The following is a 16,875-nucleotide window of genomic DNA, read 5'->3' as shown; positions in this document are numbered from 1 at the left end:
ACGCCTGATTTGAGTTCTGCGAATTCCATCCCAGTCCCCGGCTCCTCTTCTCTGTCCTTGGCTACCATCCTTCAACTGAATAGCTAGGTCGCTGCAAGTGACGTCACACTCGGAGCCAGTTAAAGATGAGGAGCTTCCATCGCACTTGTTAGAAAAGTGAGCCCTTTCCCTAGGCGCCCCTCTTTACCTGGTCTTTGCAAGCACGAAGCACCCACCCCTGCAGGCTCCCCGCGTGCACCGGACTGATGCACACTCCTTTCTCTTTCCTTTCCTCCAACCTCTTTCGTTTCTACCTTTTCTGTCTCCTTTTTTGTACTAGGGATTAAACTCAGGGATATTCTACCTTCTCCCCAGTCCTATTTTTTTTTATCTTGTTACGTCTTGTTACGTTGCTAAGACAGGTCTTGAACGTGCAATGCTCCTGTCTGAGCCAAGTCCCAAGGCACCTGACTACCTGTAATGTTTCTGTCCCTCTATCTCTTAGAAGAGAGCTAGACTCTTAGGTCTTGAGATACTTGGAGAAATGGGCGTGGCCTCCAAGTCCAGCCTTGGTGGGCGCAGCTCCGGGGCTGGGGTGCCATGTGGCCTGAGGCCAGGCCCAGAGGTGGGCCAGGCCTGGGGTGCCGCGCAGCCTCGAGAGCTCAGCTCTCAGAGAAGACCCGTTCCATCCATGTGCAAAGACGCACAGGCGCTGTGTTCTCCTGGCATTAGTAAAATCTAGTCTAGGATAAAAATCACCGAAATTCTTCATCTAGGGTTCATATACACAAAAGAACTAAGGACAAATAGAAATACAAGCACATGATCTGTCTGATAGCATTGGAGTTCATCAACCAGCTACTGTGTGTGCGCGTGTGTGTGCGCGCGTGCAGTGTAGGTGCCAATGATGAAGGCTACATTCCATCTGCCCATGGTGGCAGATCTGCACACAACAGGGGAGAGGCACATGCAGTTGCCTAAGGTTTTGTGTCCCCGTGCCGTTAGTTTCTAGATGAACCATCCGTGGGGGGACCAGAGGCGTCTCGCAGTTCGTCGTGGCTCTGCGCTTAGAACATCGCCACACTCATCACAACATCTGACCAAGGGGGCCGATGTCTTATTAGTCACTTCTTAACCCAAATTCAAATGGATAACTTAACCCAGGTATTCTTAAAATGGCTAAACTTCCGATAGAATGGCAGCCCTGCTCTAGAGAAAGATAATAAAGTAAAAAAGAAAACAAAAAAATAAATATGTACATACACACACATATAAAGAACCGTAAGTCAAGCGGAAGCGGAGGGCTCCAGCCACGCTCGGTTCCAGCGTAAGCACTCTTACCGTCCTTCCAGAGCTCCGCCACGAATCTGTCCGACGACTGGTGCAGGAGGGTGGCCACGTTGTCGTTCAGGGGGTCCATGTTCTTCATGAGCCACTCGTCCGCCTTATAGTCCACCTAGCCCGCGCCAAAGCCACGTGTGAAATGGAAAACACAGAGCCAAGCGCAGGAACCAAAAACCGCCCGAAACCTTCACCGCAAGTGTTCACAGAACAATCCCAAACTGGAGCGCCTCCAAGGCGGGCGTGTAACGGGCTGTGCGAAGCGCTCCGCTTGCCCATCGCGCTCCATTTCGCACCCGCGGCAGCGCGGCTTGAGTGGGTGGCTGGGCCAGGGGCTCGGGCTCTTACCTTCCCTGCGTAATGTATGATGCAAAAGTCAGCTTTGTCTTTCAGTTGTCGAGGTTTCTGGAACTTGGAATGGGACCCTTGCTCTTGGACCAGCTTTTCCACAAAGGTTTTGTCTGTGGCTTTGGGGAACCAGCACTCTTCATCCAGAAGGGCGAGGACGCCGGGAGGGTTGGCCTGACGACAAGAGGCAGGAGGAATTCACGGGGTTGGCATGTCCCTGACACTGCTGGTCACAGCTGAACTCCCAAACCGCTGGAGTTTTATGAAGCTCTGTGATAGGCCTACCACTTGGATGGAAAGTTGTATCCAAACCACAGCACATTTACAATTCTAACACGGAGACAGCTGGACTCTTAGGCTGGCTTTGAACTCCTGGACTGGAGCCATCCTCCAGCCTCAACCTCCAAGTACTGAGATTACAGGCACGGGCAACCACACCTGACTTAAAAACCACCTCCTTCAAAAGGGTGGTTTTTTTCTGGTAACTGAGTTATGTGTCGATTTAAAAATATAAAAGGCCTCCAGCCGGGCATGATGGTGCACGCTTATAATCCCTGCGCTTGGGAGGCGGAGACAGGAGGATTGCACAGGTTCAAAACCTGCCATGCCGTTTAAAAAAAAAAAAAAAAAAATATATATATATATATATATATAAATAGGTCTGGGAGTGCAGCCCAGAAGTAGAAGGGTTTCCAGGAACCCCAGTACCAGCAAAATAAATAAATAAATAAGGCTTCCAATGTGCCATTATCTGGAAGTTTCCTTTTTGGAAGTGACATAGGAAAGCTGAATTAATTAATTAATTAATTAATTATGGTACTGGGGATGAACCCAGGAACATAATACCTCTGGGCTACACCCCCAGTCCCATTCTTTACTCCTTATTTTGAAACCGGGTCTCACTGAGTTGCAAGGGCCGCTCACTAAGTAGCTGAGGCAGGCCGCGAACCCGGATCCTCCTGTCTCAGCCTCCCGAATGCTGGGATTACAAGCGTGCGCCACCACGCCCGGCTTAAATTATTTAGGGGGTAATGATGGACTCTATAGTGCTTCTGGGTCAGCGCTGACTGTCACACTGCATGTACGTCAAGTGCGTGACCCAGGGCTGAACATGGACCAATTCTAGGGCATACCTAGGCTATACATTAAGCTATAAAGTTAACTTTTTGGAATAAAACTTTAATATCAGTTTTCATCAACACAGAGGCCTTTGCATATACTGGGGACAAGCGAGCTAACTATAAAAATACTGTTTTGAAAAGCAAGTAGAAGTTATATTTAAATATTAACGCAACAAGAAAATAATATGGTGAGAGAAAGGTGCCAGTTTATTCAAATGTCAGAAGGTAGAAGCTGAGAAGCCTCTGCCACGAGACCTTACGCCATGGCTCTCCCATCTAAAAGAACTTCTGGGGTTTCAAATAAGTTTAAAAAAAGTGATAATAACAGTTAACCAGGACTGGCCAGGCTGAAGGAACCGCGGCTCAAAGTGGCGGTGGGCCAGTCTACCCCACCTCCTGACAGTCCTGGGATACGAAGACCCTACACATATGAAAACCACGGAAACTTCCATCTTTTTATCATAATTTTTACGTTTCTAATTCTGTTTAATGAAGCTTCCTAAATTCTGACCCAGAATTCCAAATACAATCTCACTTTTTCTAAACGCCTCCGCGACAGCGGGGGTGCCAGCGCGCATCGCAGTCACTTCTCTCTGCTCTCTACTTCATCCGCCAGTGTCCAGATCTCCACTTTCACTGCTCCTTTTAATTGGAGTCGTGTTTTCTTTTTTCAGTACTGGAGATTGAACCCAGGGGCATTCTACCTCCAAGCTACATCCTCTGTCTGTCTGTCTGTCTATTTGTCTTTCTCTCTCTCTCTCTCTCTCTCTCTCTCTCTCTCTCTCTCTCTCTCTCATTTGCAGTAATGGGGATGGAACCCAGGGGCATTCTACCTCCAAGCTACATCCCCTGTCTGTCTGTCTATTTGTCTCCTCCTCCTCCTCCTCCTCCTCCTCCTCCTCCTCCTCCTCCTCTTCTTCTTCTTCTTCTTCTTCTTCCTCTCTCTCTCTCTCTCTCTCTCTCTCTCTCTCTCTCTCTCTCATTTGCAGTAATGGGGATGGAACCCAGGGGCATTCTACCTCCAAGCTACATCCCATCCCCTGTCTGTCTGTCTGTCTGTCTACTATTTGTCTCCTCCTCCTCCTCCTCCTCCTCCTCTTCCTCTTCTTCTTCCTTTCTCTCTCTCTCTCTCTCTCTCTCTCTCTCTCTCTCTCTCTCTCTCTCTTTTATTTGCAGTAATGGGGATGGAACCCAGGGGCATTCTACCTCCAAGCTACATCCCCTGTCTGTCTGTCTGTCTGTCTGTCTGTCTCTCCCTCTCCCTCTCTCTCATTTGTAGTAATAGGGATGGAACCCAGGGGCATTCTACCTCCAAGCTACACCCCTAGCCCTAATTTTTTTCTTTTTGGTGGTACTGGGGGTGGAACCCAGGGGATTTCCACCTCCAAGCTATACTCCCAGACATATTTTATACTTTATTTGGAAGCAGGGTCTCACTAAGTTGCTGAGAGCCTCACTAAGTAGCTGAGGCTGGCTTCGAACCTGTGCGATCCTCCTGTCTCAGCCTCCCAAGAGCAGGGATTACAAGCGTGCGCCACCACGCCTGGCGCCTAGCCCTATTTTTAATTCTTTATTTTGAAACAGGGTCTCACTGAATTGCGGAGGACCTCACTAAGTAGCTGAGGCTTTTGGCAAACCCAGATCCTCCTGTCTCAGCCTCCCAAATGCTGTTAAAGGGACGCTGCTTGCATCTAAATAGGATATTTTATCAGGCTATCACTTTCCTAGAAAAACGAACGGTCACTTACCAGTAATGATCCAGCCCACGGCCTCACGCAGGCGAGACAAACACTCTACGACATTCCCAGCCCAAAATCTGGATTGGAAACTTAGCCTAAGCCCGATTAGACTGCTGAGGGCAACGCCCGCCTCGGCTCACGCCAAGCACAGAGCCCGAGGCTCTGCTAGAACGGGAGCGGGGAGCCAGCCGGGGAAACACTCACGGGCCTCTCTATCAGGTCGATGCACGGCTGCAGGTCCAGCCCGAAGTCGATGAAGTTCCACTCGATGCCCTCGCGCTGGTATTCCTCCTGCTCCAGCACGAACATGGTGTGGTTGAAGAGCTGCTGCAGCTTCTCGTTGGTGTAGTTGATGCACAGTTGTTCAAAAGAGTTCAGCTACGGATGTGAAGGAATCGTTGTCCACGCAGGGGCAGGGGAGGGAAGCGGGGGATAAGTCGTCATCCGTAATGGCTCATTACCAATGACTAGGTATGGTGGCACTATTGATTCTATCTCATGATGTTGACAGGCCAAGGGAGGCAGGCATGCGCACTCTCTCTCACGCAGACTCCAAGCCTTTTTTTTTTTTTTTGGCTGTACTGGGGATGGAACCCAGGGGCATTCTACCTCCGAGCTACTACGCCCCCAGCCCTCTTTTGCTTTATTCTTTATTTTGAAACAGGGTCTCACTGAGTTGCAGAGGGCCTCACTAAGTAGCTGAGGCTGTCCGCGAACCACGATCCTCCTGTCTCAGCCTCCCGAATGCTGGGATTACAAGCGTGCGCCACCACGCCCGAGCCTTTTTGAAAACAACATCTGACCGCATTATATTACTAAATTTCATTTAAAGAAAGATGAAGGCTTGTGGGTTTTTTTTTATTTTTTAATTTTTTGGTGGTACTGGGGTTCCTGGAAACGCTCCTAGACCTATTATATATATTTTTTTATTTTAATTTTTTATTTAATTTATGTTTATTTTTTATTTAATAAAAAATATATATTTTTTATTTGGAAACAGGGTTTCTTAAGCCAGCGCAGCTGGCTTCAAACCTTCACGATCCTCCTGTCTCCACCTCCCAAGCGCGGAGATTACAAGCATGTGCCACCACGCTCGGCAAGGCTTGTGTTTTATAAAAGGCTTCTCTGTGTGTACATCTGAGCTACACCCCCAGCCCTTTGAATTTTTTATTTTGAAACAGGGTCTCACTATTTGCTGAGGCTGGCTTTGAATCTGAAATCTTCCTGCCTCAGCCTCCCAAGGACTAGGATTCCAGGCATGAGCCACCGTGCCCGGCTATATGACTTTAAAAATAGTACAATTAACCGGGCATGGTGACTCATGCTTGTAATCCCAGACTTGGGAAGCCGAGACAAGAAGATTGCAGATTCATGGCCAGCCTCAGCTACTTAGTGAGGCCCTTAATAGGGCTAGGAATGTAGATCAGAGGTCGAATGTCCCTGGGTTCAATCCCAGTGTTGCAAAAAAAAAAAAGGAAAATTAAAATCTGAGTATGTTAATTGAATGATCTACCAAGAAAACTACTTAGTTCTTATTAGTGAAATGGTTTAGGAATATAAATAAAGGAATAAACGAGATACAAAGTGAGTAAAAGAAGAAAAACTGAAACTTGGAAGGCGGAAGGCACAAGGAGGTGAGCAGGAGCCGGCCAGCGCATCTGTGAGCAGGAGGGACTAGAGAAGGTACCTGCTTCTGCCCTTCCTGCGCTCACTGGGGCTGTGGGCTCCAGGGTGGGGTCAAAAAGGAACCATCTAGCCAGGCGTGGTGGTACACGCCTGTGATCCCAGTACTTGGGAGGCTGAGACAGGAGGGTCGCATGTTCGAGACCAGCCTCAGCAACATAGTTGAGACTCTCAGTAACCTAGTGAGACAAAATATAAAATAAACAAAAAATAAAAAGGGCTGGGGATTAGCTCAGAGGTAGAATGCCCCTGGTTCAATCCCTAGTATCACACACAGGCACATATACAAAATCTCGACTTTTGCCATTATCAAAAGTGTTAGCAAAGCCGGGCGTGGTGGCGCACGCTTGTCATCCCAGCATTCGGGAGGCTGAGACAGGAGGATGGCGGTTCGTGGCCAGCCTCAGCTACTTAGGGAGGCCCTCTGCAACTCAGTGAGACCAGGTTTCAAAATAAAGAATACAAAATAGGGCTGGGGGTGTAGCTGGGAGGTTTAATGCCCCTGGGTTCCATCCCTAGTACTGCAAAAATAATAATAACAATAATAATATAATAATAATTTTTAAAAAAAACTGTTAGCACGCTGCTCTCATGCACACCTGAACATCTCTCAGGTTACAGCCGTTTCTCTTCTTTTCTCTGTGAACTCAGCCCATCTTTCTACTGTGTTGCTGAGTGGATGAACGGACAGACGGCTGGAATGACTAGGTATGATTTTCCTTAAGCAATTCTACCCACTGGACGCGCACCGCCTTGCTCTACTCCCACGGAGTCCACGGGAGCAGCGTGTGCCCATAAATATCCTCTTTCATTATAAAAAGTGATTTTCAATTAGAGGGGATTCAATCAACCTCCTAGGAATAGGCTTTATGGCCTAAAAAGCCACTCAGATCTTCCACGGCCCGTAGAACTGTCATCGGCAACGTTTTAGAATGAGGTCAGGCTGCGGGGTGGGGCGGAGCCTGCCTTGTTCAACACTGCCCTGCTCTGAACTGGCACACGAATCTACAGAGACTGCCTGATTGTGCTTATCTCTACTTATATAATTTCTCTGTGCCTTAGGATTATGATATCTCATTGTTCTACTCAGCCTGGATTATATGCAGTGGATTTAAGTACATTTCTTTTTCTTTTTCTTTCTTTTTTTTTTTTTGGTGGTACTGGGGATGGAACCCAGGGGCCTTCTACCTCCGGGCTACACTCCTAGACCTATTTTATATTTTATTTGGAAACAGGGTCTCTTAAGCCAGCGAGGCTGGCTTCGAACCTGCATGATCCTCCCGTCTCCGCCTCCCAAGGGCGGGGATTACAAGCGTGCGCCACCACGCCCGGCACTGTGCATTTTTATTTGTCCTCCATATTTAAACTACCGGTCATATTTTGAAATATTTAGAAAAAAATACATTTTTGTAGTGTCGGGAATCAAATCAGGGCCTCACCCATGCTAAGCACACATTCTTTCACTGAGGCATATCCCCAGCTCTGTGATTGATGAGGTATATCCCCAGCCGCATGATTTATGAGTCACTCATGCAGGCTCTAAAATTTTAAATGTGCAGAGTTGCCCTGGAAAGTCAGTCTCGCTTCAGCCCCCACCTGCTCTCCCCCCTGGTCAGACCTATTTCTTGTGAGCCTTCCGGAAGTGCTCTGTGACCTCATTCTTTATGGGGATGCAGAATACTCCCACTACCGACATAACATAATTAACTACACCAGTCTCTGAATGGCGGCCTTGCCTTTGATGTGACAAATATCTCCACTAAACAATCTTTCTTCTGTTTTTCTTTTTTTTTTTTTTGCAGGTCTGGGGATGGAACCCAGAGGCATTTGACTTCTGAGCTACACACCCTGCCCTATTTTTTATCCTTTATTTTGAAACAGGGTCTCACTGAGTTGAGAGGGCCTCACTAAGTAGCTGAGGCTGTCTGCGAACCGCAATCCTCCGGTCTCAGCCTCCCAGATGCTGGGATTAAAAGCATACGCCACCACGCCCGGCTTAATCTTTCATTTCTTGCACCTACATTTTTCTGCCGGTACATTCCTATGTTAAAAAACATACTTCTTGCTGGGCATGGTGGCGCACACTTGTAATCCCAGCATTTGGGAGGCTGAGACCTGGAGGATCACGGTTCGCGGACAGCCTCAGCTACTTAGTGAGGCCCGCTGCAACTCAATGAGACCCGGTTTCAAAATAAAGAATAAAAAATAGAGCAGGGGATGTAGCTCGGAGGTTCAATGCCCCTGGGTTCCATCCCCAGACCTGCAAAAAAAAAAAAAAAAAAAAACAAAAAAAAACAAAAACCAAAACATACTTCTTGCTGGGCGTGGTGGCGCATGCTTGTAATCCCCGCGCTTGGGAGGCGGAGACAGGAGGATCGCGCAGGTTCGAAGCCAGCTGTGCTGGCTTAAGAGATCCTGTTTCCAAATAAAAAAAGTATAAAATAGGTCTGGGAGTGTAGCCCAGAGGTAGAAGGGTTTCCAGGAACCCCTGTACCACACACACACAAAACAACAACAACAACAAAAACCATACTTCTTGCCAGGTGTGGTTCAAGGGCAGCCTCAGCAGGTAGTGAGACTCTCACCAACCTAGGGAGACCCTGTTTCCAAGTAAATAAAATCGGGCTGGGGGTGTAGCTCAAAAGAAAAATGCCCATGGGTTCAATTCCCAGTACCACACACACAAAAAAAAAAAACCCACAAAAACCATACCTTTTAAAAATTTTTTGGGCCGGGCGTGGTGGCGCACGCTTGTAATCCCCGCGCTTGGGAGGCAGAGACAGGAGGATCGCGCAGGTTCGAAGCCAGCCGCGCGCGCTGGCTTAGGAGACCCTGTTTCCAAATAAAAAAGTATAAAAGATAGGTCTGGGAGTGTAGTCCGGAGATAGAAGGGCTTCCAGGAACCCCAGTACCACCAAAAAAAAAAAAAAATTTTTTTTTGGTGGTACTGAGGATGGAACCCTTCTATCTCCTGGCTACTCTCCCAGACCTATTTTATATTTTTTTTATTTGGAAACAGGATCTCTTAAGCCAGCGAGGCTGGCTTCGAACCTGCGTGATCCTCCTGTCTCCGCCTCCCAACCACGGGGACTACAGGTGTGTGCCACCACCCCCAGCAGCTCCTAACTTTGACGAACTCTGCCATACAGGACCATAGGACTTTCTCTCGCTGTTTGGGGAAGATTCTGAGGTGGGCGGCTTCTCCACCCTTGAGAATGGCTCTGTCACCCCCGCAGACCCGCTCCCTGGACAGGTTCACCGGTGCCTTCCCGGTTCTTTCCCATCTGTGAGCTGAGTGACTTCCTGCCTGACTTGCTTCCAGCATGGCAGGGACTGTGCCTGCCTCTCTGTCTTCACACCCTCGGTGCCCGGCACTTGGCCTGGTACACGATGAGCCTCAACATTTGCTAAAAAAAGAAAGAAAAAAAAAAAAAAAAAAAAGAAAGAAAAAAAAAAAAAGAAAAGCAAAGAAAAAGAAAAAGAAAAAGGAGAGGGAAGTCTACCTCAAAGATCTCAAATCCAGCAATATCCAGGATTCCGATGAAAGATGCTCCCTGCCGTTTGGTCCTGTCCAGGGCTTTGTTGATCCGGTGAACAAGCCAGCGGAAAAGCCGCTCGTAGGTGGCTTTCGCCAAAGCTTCCACGGCGAAATCTGCCTGTGATGAGATAACACGGGTCTGTTATCCGGGCAGCCATCTCAGCAGCGCACTCGTTGTTAGGATGCGGAGTTTTTTTTTTTTTTTTTTGGTGGTCCTGGGGTTCCTGGAAGCCCTTCTATCTCTGGACTACGCTCCCAGACCTATTTTTACATTTTTATTTGGAAACAGGGTCTCCTAAGCCAGCGCGCGCGGCTGGCTTCGAACCTGCGCGATCCTCCTGTCTCCGCCTCCCGAGCGCGGGGATGACAAGCGTGCGCCACCACGCCCGGCATGATGCGGAGTTTAATGAGATACAGCGGTCCAAGAAAACCTGAGATGGCATTTCCTCCTTAATCACATCTCAAGTCCACCCATCAACGAAGGCCGTTAGTGCAATGAAATGGAAACCGGGGCTAATCGCTTTAGGGGGATGGTAAGGACGCCCCAGGGAACAGCCCCTTCCTCGGCCCTGGGGCTCTGAGCAGCGCGGTCTGCCTGCCCAGCTGACTTAGCTGGCACGCTGCCACCTGCCAACCTTCTTACTCAAAGCTCTTAATGTATTTCTTAAAATAGTGCACAATTAAATGGCAATTGCGATGCCTCTATCCTCGCCGCTCCACCAGCCACCAGGGAGAGGGAAGGGCGGGCCTCTGTGGCCTCGGCTCCTCAAGCGCACAGATTTGTCTAGTGGATTATCCGGCCACCCAGGAAAAACTGGAGATAATGTTTCAAATTTAATGAAATTCAAATAAAAACAATTGTCTTTATTAATAAAATTTAATAAATAAATCTATAAATAAAATCAATAAGATTTAAAATAATTCATCCTTTTTATTAAGTAATCAAATTAATCAATTTTTTTTTGGTGGTACTGGGGTTCCTGGAAGCCCTTCTACCTCCGGGCTACACTCCCAGACCTATTTTTTATACTTTTTTATTTGGAAACAGGGTCTCCTAAGTTCGAACCTGCGCGATCCTCCTGTCTCCGCCTCCCAAGCGCGGGGATGACAAGCGTGCGCCACCACGCACGGCCTAAATTAATCGATTTTTAAAATTAATTAATTAATTAATTAGCAGTCCTGGGGATGAAACCCAGGGGCATTCTATCTCTGAACTACGCCCCCAGCCCTATTTTTTATTCTTTATTTTGAAACAGGGTCTCACTGAGTCGCAAAGGGCCTTACTAAGAAGAAGCCGAGGCTGGCCACGAACTGTGATCCTCCCGTCTCAGCCTCCCAAATGCTGGGATTACAAGTGTGCGCCACCACGCCCGGCTACTTAAATTTTTTTTTAATTAAAAAAAAAAAATCATAAACTAGAGAAGAAAGTACTTATTTAGTTAGTACCAAGAATCACCCATGCGTTAGGGTTTCTATTGGTTTAGTGACTTGCCAATCAAGAGGTCAAATGACTTCTCAAACAAATCTGTAATAAGAATTACACTGAATGTACTTTCTCTTCTTTTGGTACCAGAGACCGCATGCAGGGGCATTCTACTTCTGAGATATGCCCTCAGCCCATTATATGTTTTTGGTTTGAAACAAGGCCTCTTGCTAGGTTGCCAAGGCTGGCCTTGAACATGCGATGCTCGCCTCGGCCTCCCGAGTCCTGGGATTACAGGCGCGCACCAGCAGGACCGGCGTGGACTCACTTGTTCTTTGGTCTGGGCTTTCTGCACGTAGTCCCGGCCGACCTTGATCCGGGGGGTGAGGATGGCCCGGGTAAACTCCATCACGTTCATCCCAAGCAGGTGGCAGAGTTTCTGTGCAACTGAAGCGTAAGAGCCCCTCAGTACTCATGAGCCAATCACAGCTTGACATAAACAGGCGTCACCCCTAGCAACCATGATCCCTAAGCTGTGCTAAGAAATCAACCAAGTCTTCAAGTTAGACAAGGTTTGGGTCTGAAAAAAAAAAAACAAACAAACACCTCCTCATTCTTCTTCCGGCTTCCCCACACACTCAATCCTCAGCTGGGAGAAGGCGAGACGGCCCCTGCCCTCCTTGTTATCTAGCTCAGGGACGCATCCTTTTCCACCTCCGGGTCATTTTACCACTTCAGAGCTCGAATAATATGGCCTCACTCTAACCAGTGTTCCATTTGCAGTGGCAAAAGCCCAAAGGATAGGAGCCCGTACGCCAATCCAACTACTTAGCTGGTTTGTTTTTATTTGTTGGCACCGAGGTTTGAACCCAGGGGCATGCTACCCCCAAGACATACCCTCAGCCCCTTTTATTTTTTATTTATTATTTATTTATTTATTATTTATTTATTATTTTTTATTTTATTTTTTATTCTGAAACAAGGTGCGGCGGAGGCTGGCTGTAAACCTGCGATCCTCCCGTCTCAGCCTCTCAAGTACTGAGATTACGAGTGTGCACCGCACCTGACTCCCAGTCCAATTACTCTAACTCAATGGTAAGACGCACAAGAGGCTAGGGGGGCGGGGACAACGACAGCGGGAGGAGCAGGTTAGAGGTCACGGGCGGGGACCACCTCCAGGGCAGAGGGTGACTGTCTGCCAGCGTCGCTGGACACCTGCGAGGCGATAAACAGGCATCTGGGCAACCCGGACCGCTCACTTCAGACGCCCTGCAGTAAACTGACGGCTCCCAGGGTTTGCGAACCCAAGTCTTCTGGAGTCACACTTGTTCCTGACCAGTGTCAAATGAAATCCATTTTCAACATTTAAAAATGAGATGCTTTCATATTAAAATCTAAGATTCTGATTTCTTTAAATAAAAAGAATCCATTACAGGTGCACCTCAACTGAAGATGGGGCTAGGTCCTCATTAACCTACCGTAAAATTAAGAGTAGCTAAGGATTTCGAAATAATTAAAAATTAGTTAAAATGCTCCATAACTCCTAACCCAGGGAACCTCACGGCTTAGCCTCGATCACTTTAAACCTGTTCAGAACTTACATTAGCCGACCTTTGGGCAAAACCACCTGACACTAAGCCTGTTTTATAGGAACACATTCACACCATCACAAGCTGAACATTTTTAAAGTCAAGTCGTTGCGAGTTGGCGACCGGGTCTATAAATGGCACCCGTGGGCCGCTGCCCTCCAGGTGGGCTCGTGCAGCTCAGCGCCCGCCCGGGGTGGAGGAGCCGCAGCCGCGCAGCCGCCTCCCCTCACCACCCAGGGCCCCAGGCGGGCCCCGGCGAGGCGCAGGGCATGGCCCCTACTCAGGCACCCCTTGGAAAACACAAGCATCGCGTGTGTGTGCCCAGCCCGCGTTCTTAGGAAACACAAGCCGTCCGCCTAGGAATAAAACCGGCATCCGTCCGTTTACCTGTATTTTCTGGCATAGATGCTTGATCGGTGTTTCTCTCCTTTTTGAAAGAGATGTTTCCGAACTGCAGCACTGAAGACACTACTTTAAGCATGGCTTCATATTGAGAAAAAGGGGAGGGGGGGAAATTTAAGTATTTCATCAAAATACAGCAAAGATATTCTAATTTGTTTTGTGCTTGAAGTTTAGCTATAGAAAACTTTTCGGTAACACATCTTGAGGATTTCCTATAACTACAGGCGGTTCTCATTAGTTTCCCGATCATTTCCCAATGGAGGCTATTTCCTCCACATCGATGAGGCTTACGAAAACGAGGCTGAGAGGCCCGAGAGAAACCCACGTACACAGAACTTCTTCGTGGGAGAAGCCCATTATGTGCATGGCCTCCATGGTCTCCTGGAAGTTGTCCTTGTCTTGCTGCCCCGGAATAGGGATATAGCCGTTGGAGAGAAATCTGTAGTTATTAAATCCTTCCAGGAGTAAATCGGCTAAAAGGAAATAGAAGGAGATAAAATTTCATGACTACTTATAATCAGTCTAGAGCACCCTATGATGATAAAATTTCATAAATACTTAGACATTACCAGCACATGCTCTTTCTTTCTTTCTTTCTTTCTTTCTTTCTTTCTTTCTTTCTTTCTTTCTTTCTTTCTTTCTTTCTTTCTTTCTTTCTCCCCCAGCCCTATTTTTCTTCTTTATTTTGAAACAGGGTCTCACTGAGTTTGCAGAGGGCCTCACTAAGTAGCTGAGACTGTCTGCGAACCCGGATCCTCCTGTCTCAGCCTCCCCAATGCTGGGATTACAAGCGTGCGCCACCACGCCCGGTTGCTTTTTCTTTATATATTCATGTAAAGACACACACAGGTACGAATTCCCATTACCTGCCCCCAGGTGGAGGAGGATGTGAACAGCACGAAAACCTCCCTGGGAGCACTCACGGAAGTGATTCGTGCAATGTTATATTCCAAACAGGAGAGCTGGCAGATGAGGAAGATGTTCTAGACAACTAAACTTCAGATTTCAGATTGAAACATTTTAGCCTTCTTTTCAAGAAAAGCTTTGAAACTTCTGTTACTAGCTTACCAAGTAGTTTCATTAAACATTACGGGGTCTATAGGAAAACTACTCAGTATATGAGATATGGATGTAGATTAGGGTACAGGCCAATCAAGTCCCAAGCCCTTTAAAGGTCCTGAAGTGCTTTCTCCACACCAATTTGTTTAAATTAATTATTATTATTATTATTATTATTATTATTATTATTATGGTCCTTTGGGTAGTTGTATTAGAGATTGAACCCAGGGCCATTCTAGCTTGAGACCCTATTTCAGAACGGTTCTGAACCGTTCAGGGGTTCAATCCGCAATACCACTCAAATTGAACCCAGGGGTTCGATCCTCAATACCACTCAAAAATCAAAAATAAAAGAATCAGGGGACAGGAGTGCTCAGTGGAGGTCCTGTGCCGGACAGCAGGAAAGGCAGTTGCAAAGGCAGTGAATGCCACGCCCTGTAATCCCAGTATTTGGGAGGCTGACCCAGGAGGATTGTAGGTTTGAGGCCAGCCTCAGCAATTTAGCGAGGACCTCAGCAATTTTAATGAGACCCTGTTTCAAAATAAAATTGGGCGGAAGGTTTTGCTCAGAGGTAGACCACCCATGGACTCAGTCCCCAGTAACACGCATGCGTGCGCACACACACACACACACACACACGCACACGCACACGCACAGGCGGGCACATAAACACACTTGTCAACATTAAAAAGACACTGAACTGAGCACAGCGGGAAAGAGCCTTGTCACTTACACTTCAGGTGTTCCCCTGCTCCGGATAACAGCTGGTAAAAGATATGAAAGGTGCGCTCATCTTTTGCCTGACGAATGGCACGAGACTTTTCCAGAAGGTCTGAGCAGAGATGGTTAAGGATTTAGTCATCAAAAGGAGGTCCTCGGTCAGTGTCTGCACAAATTTAATCTGTACAATGTTTTCTCTCTCAGACACCTATCAGCAGCGCTGTAATGGACCGTACGGATGGACTGTACTTTGTGTGAAGTTTTCTCTTGCATTTTATGTTTCCCCCTAATCTTCTAGAATCACTGGGTTGGGAAGGAACTTAAAATATGGTATTGCCCTTACCTCAACCTACACCCCTCACCTACTACACTTTGCATTGTATTTAAAAAACACAGCACTATCTGAGGAACTATAAGAAGCTATTGAAAGAAAAAAGCAAGATACTATTAAGGCGAAGGAAGCCCTATAATACCAGAATTAACATCACAGTTTCACAAAAGAGGAAAACGGGCACAAAGTGAACAGTCAAAACAGCACAGCTAATGAGTGGCAGAGGTGGGAATCCATTTGAGTCAGAATTTCCATCGCGGTGGCCACGTTGCCTGATGAGTACCACTCGGAGGAGGAAAGGGTTATTTGGGTCTCACGGTTCTAGGAGTCAGTCCATGGTCAGCCGGCTCCAAGGCGGAGATGGATGGGCAGCGTGGCATGGGGGAGAAAAAGTTATAACCTCATGGCAGCCAGGAAGGAGAGGTGGAGGGAGGGAGAGAGAAAGAGAGAGGGAGCGAGACGGGGGTCGAGGGGGCAGGCACAGACACAGTCCGCAAGGCCACAGCCCCCGAGACCCCCTCCTCCAGCCACGTCCCACCTCCAACCCTGACTTGCACCGTCTTAACACATGAGCTTCTCTGGGGGATAATTTATATCCAAACTACAACGTAATCAAAACTTGGTGTGACTCCAGATTGCACGTGCTGGACACCACCAGAGTGCTCTTTACTAAAAGCCCCGTATGTGCCAGGTGCCTGCCCCTGCGCCTACCGCCCCACCAGCACCTTTCCCCGCTGCCCTGGGATGCGGCTCTGGTTAAGAGGCTGGCTGTCACCACTGACCACTGGCCTTCTCGTGGCTAACCTGAGGAACCAGAGATTGCTGCCCGAGGCCTGTCACCGGCCCCCAGCTGGCCTCCCCAGGACAAGCAGTAAAAACTCCAGCACACGCCCGCCTGTACTCGGCTCAGCCTGGACGCCCCGTGTACAGCACGGGGGTGCTCCGGGAGCGTCTATGGGTCTGCAGCCCCGCCGCTTGCGGGATGACCGCCTCCCTCTGAGCAAACCTCCCCCCGGGGCCACCAAATGCACTGGCTCTGTGTGCGATAAATCACCTGGGTGTTATGCCAGCCCACCTCAAACACACCCTCCACATTTGGTGAAAAATGTATTCTTATAAAGGACCCTATGACGGACTAGTGCAAAGAAAGTTCAACGTATACTCATTTCCTGTCGTTTTCAAGTGTTTTTTTCCTTGTTGTTTTCTACTTTTTCCCCCTTTTCTGTCTTTTTAAGTATTTAGAGATAAAATACCATTTCTAATGAACAGAAACATTCTGATGTACCCCTTGCCCAAGGGATACAAAGAATGTATTTTTTTTTTTTTTCCATATAGGGATGGAACCCAGGGGCATCCGACCTCCAAGCCACACCCCCAGCCCTATTTTGCTTTATTCTTTATTTTGAAACAGGGTCTCACTGAGTTGCAGAGGGCCTCACTAAGTAGCTGAGGCTGTCCGCGAACCGCGATCCTCCTGTCTCAGCCTCCCGAGTGCTGTGATGACAAGCGTGCGCCACCACACCCGGCTTGTATTTCTATCACTTGAAGTTATACTAAAAAGTATTAGAAAACTGTCACATTATCCATCTATCCTTCCTTCC

The 16,875-nt window shown here is 47.9% G+C and overlaps 1 protein-coding gene across 4 annotated transcripts in view; it reads right to left on the bottom strand.

Annotated features, from left to right (window-relative positions):
• Positions 1–16,875, bottom strand: part of MYH10 (myosin heavy chain 10) — a gene marked incomplete at both ends in the record, with an annotated part of 167,806 nt that overhangs the window by 61,379 nt on the left and 89,552 nt on the right. For all 4 annotated transcript variants that reach the window (XM_080714203.1, XM_080714206.1, XM_080714204.1 and 1 more), the window contains 8 exons: positions 1,321–1,435; positions 1,669–1,842; positions 4,733–4,906; positions 9,715–9,867; positions 11,501–11,619; positions 13,149–13,244; positions 13,493–13,636; positions 14,957–15,055. In XM_080714203.1, the coding sequence (XP_080570329.1) occupies positions 1,321–1,435; positions 1,669–1,842; positions 4,733–4,906; positions 9,715–9,867; positions 11,501–11,619; positions 13,149–13,244; positions 13,493–13,636; positions 14,957–15,055 (1,074 nt within the window). The remainder of the gene's footprint in view (positions 1–1,320; positions 1,436–1,668; positions 1,843–4,732; positions 4,907–9,714; positions 9,868–11,500; positions 11,620–13,148; positions 13,245–13,492; positions 13,637–14,956; positions 15,056–16,875) is intronic.

The sequence above is a fragment of the Muscardinus avellanarius genome, assembly GCF_963383645.1.
Source record: "Muscardinus avellanarius genome assembly, chromosome: 16".
In the NCBI taxonomy this organism is placed as follows: domain Eukaryota; kingdom Metazoa; phylum Chordata; class Mammalia; order Rodentia; family Gliridae; genus Muscardinus; species Muscardinus avellanarius.
This window is presented reverse-complemented; position numbering and strand designations above follow the sequence as displayed.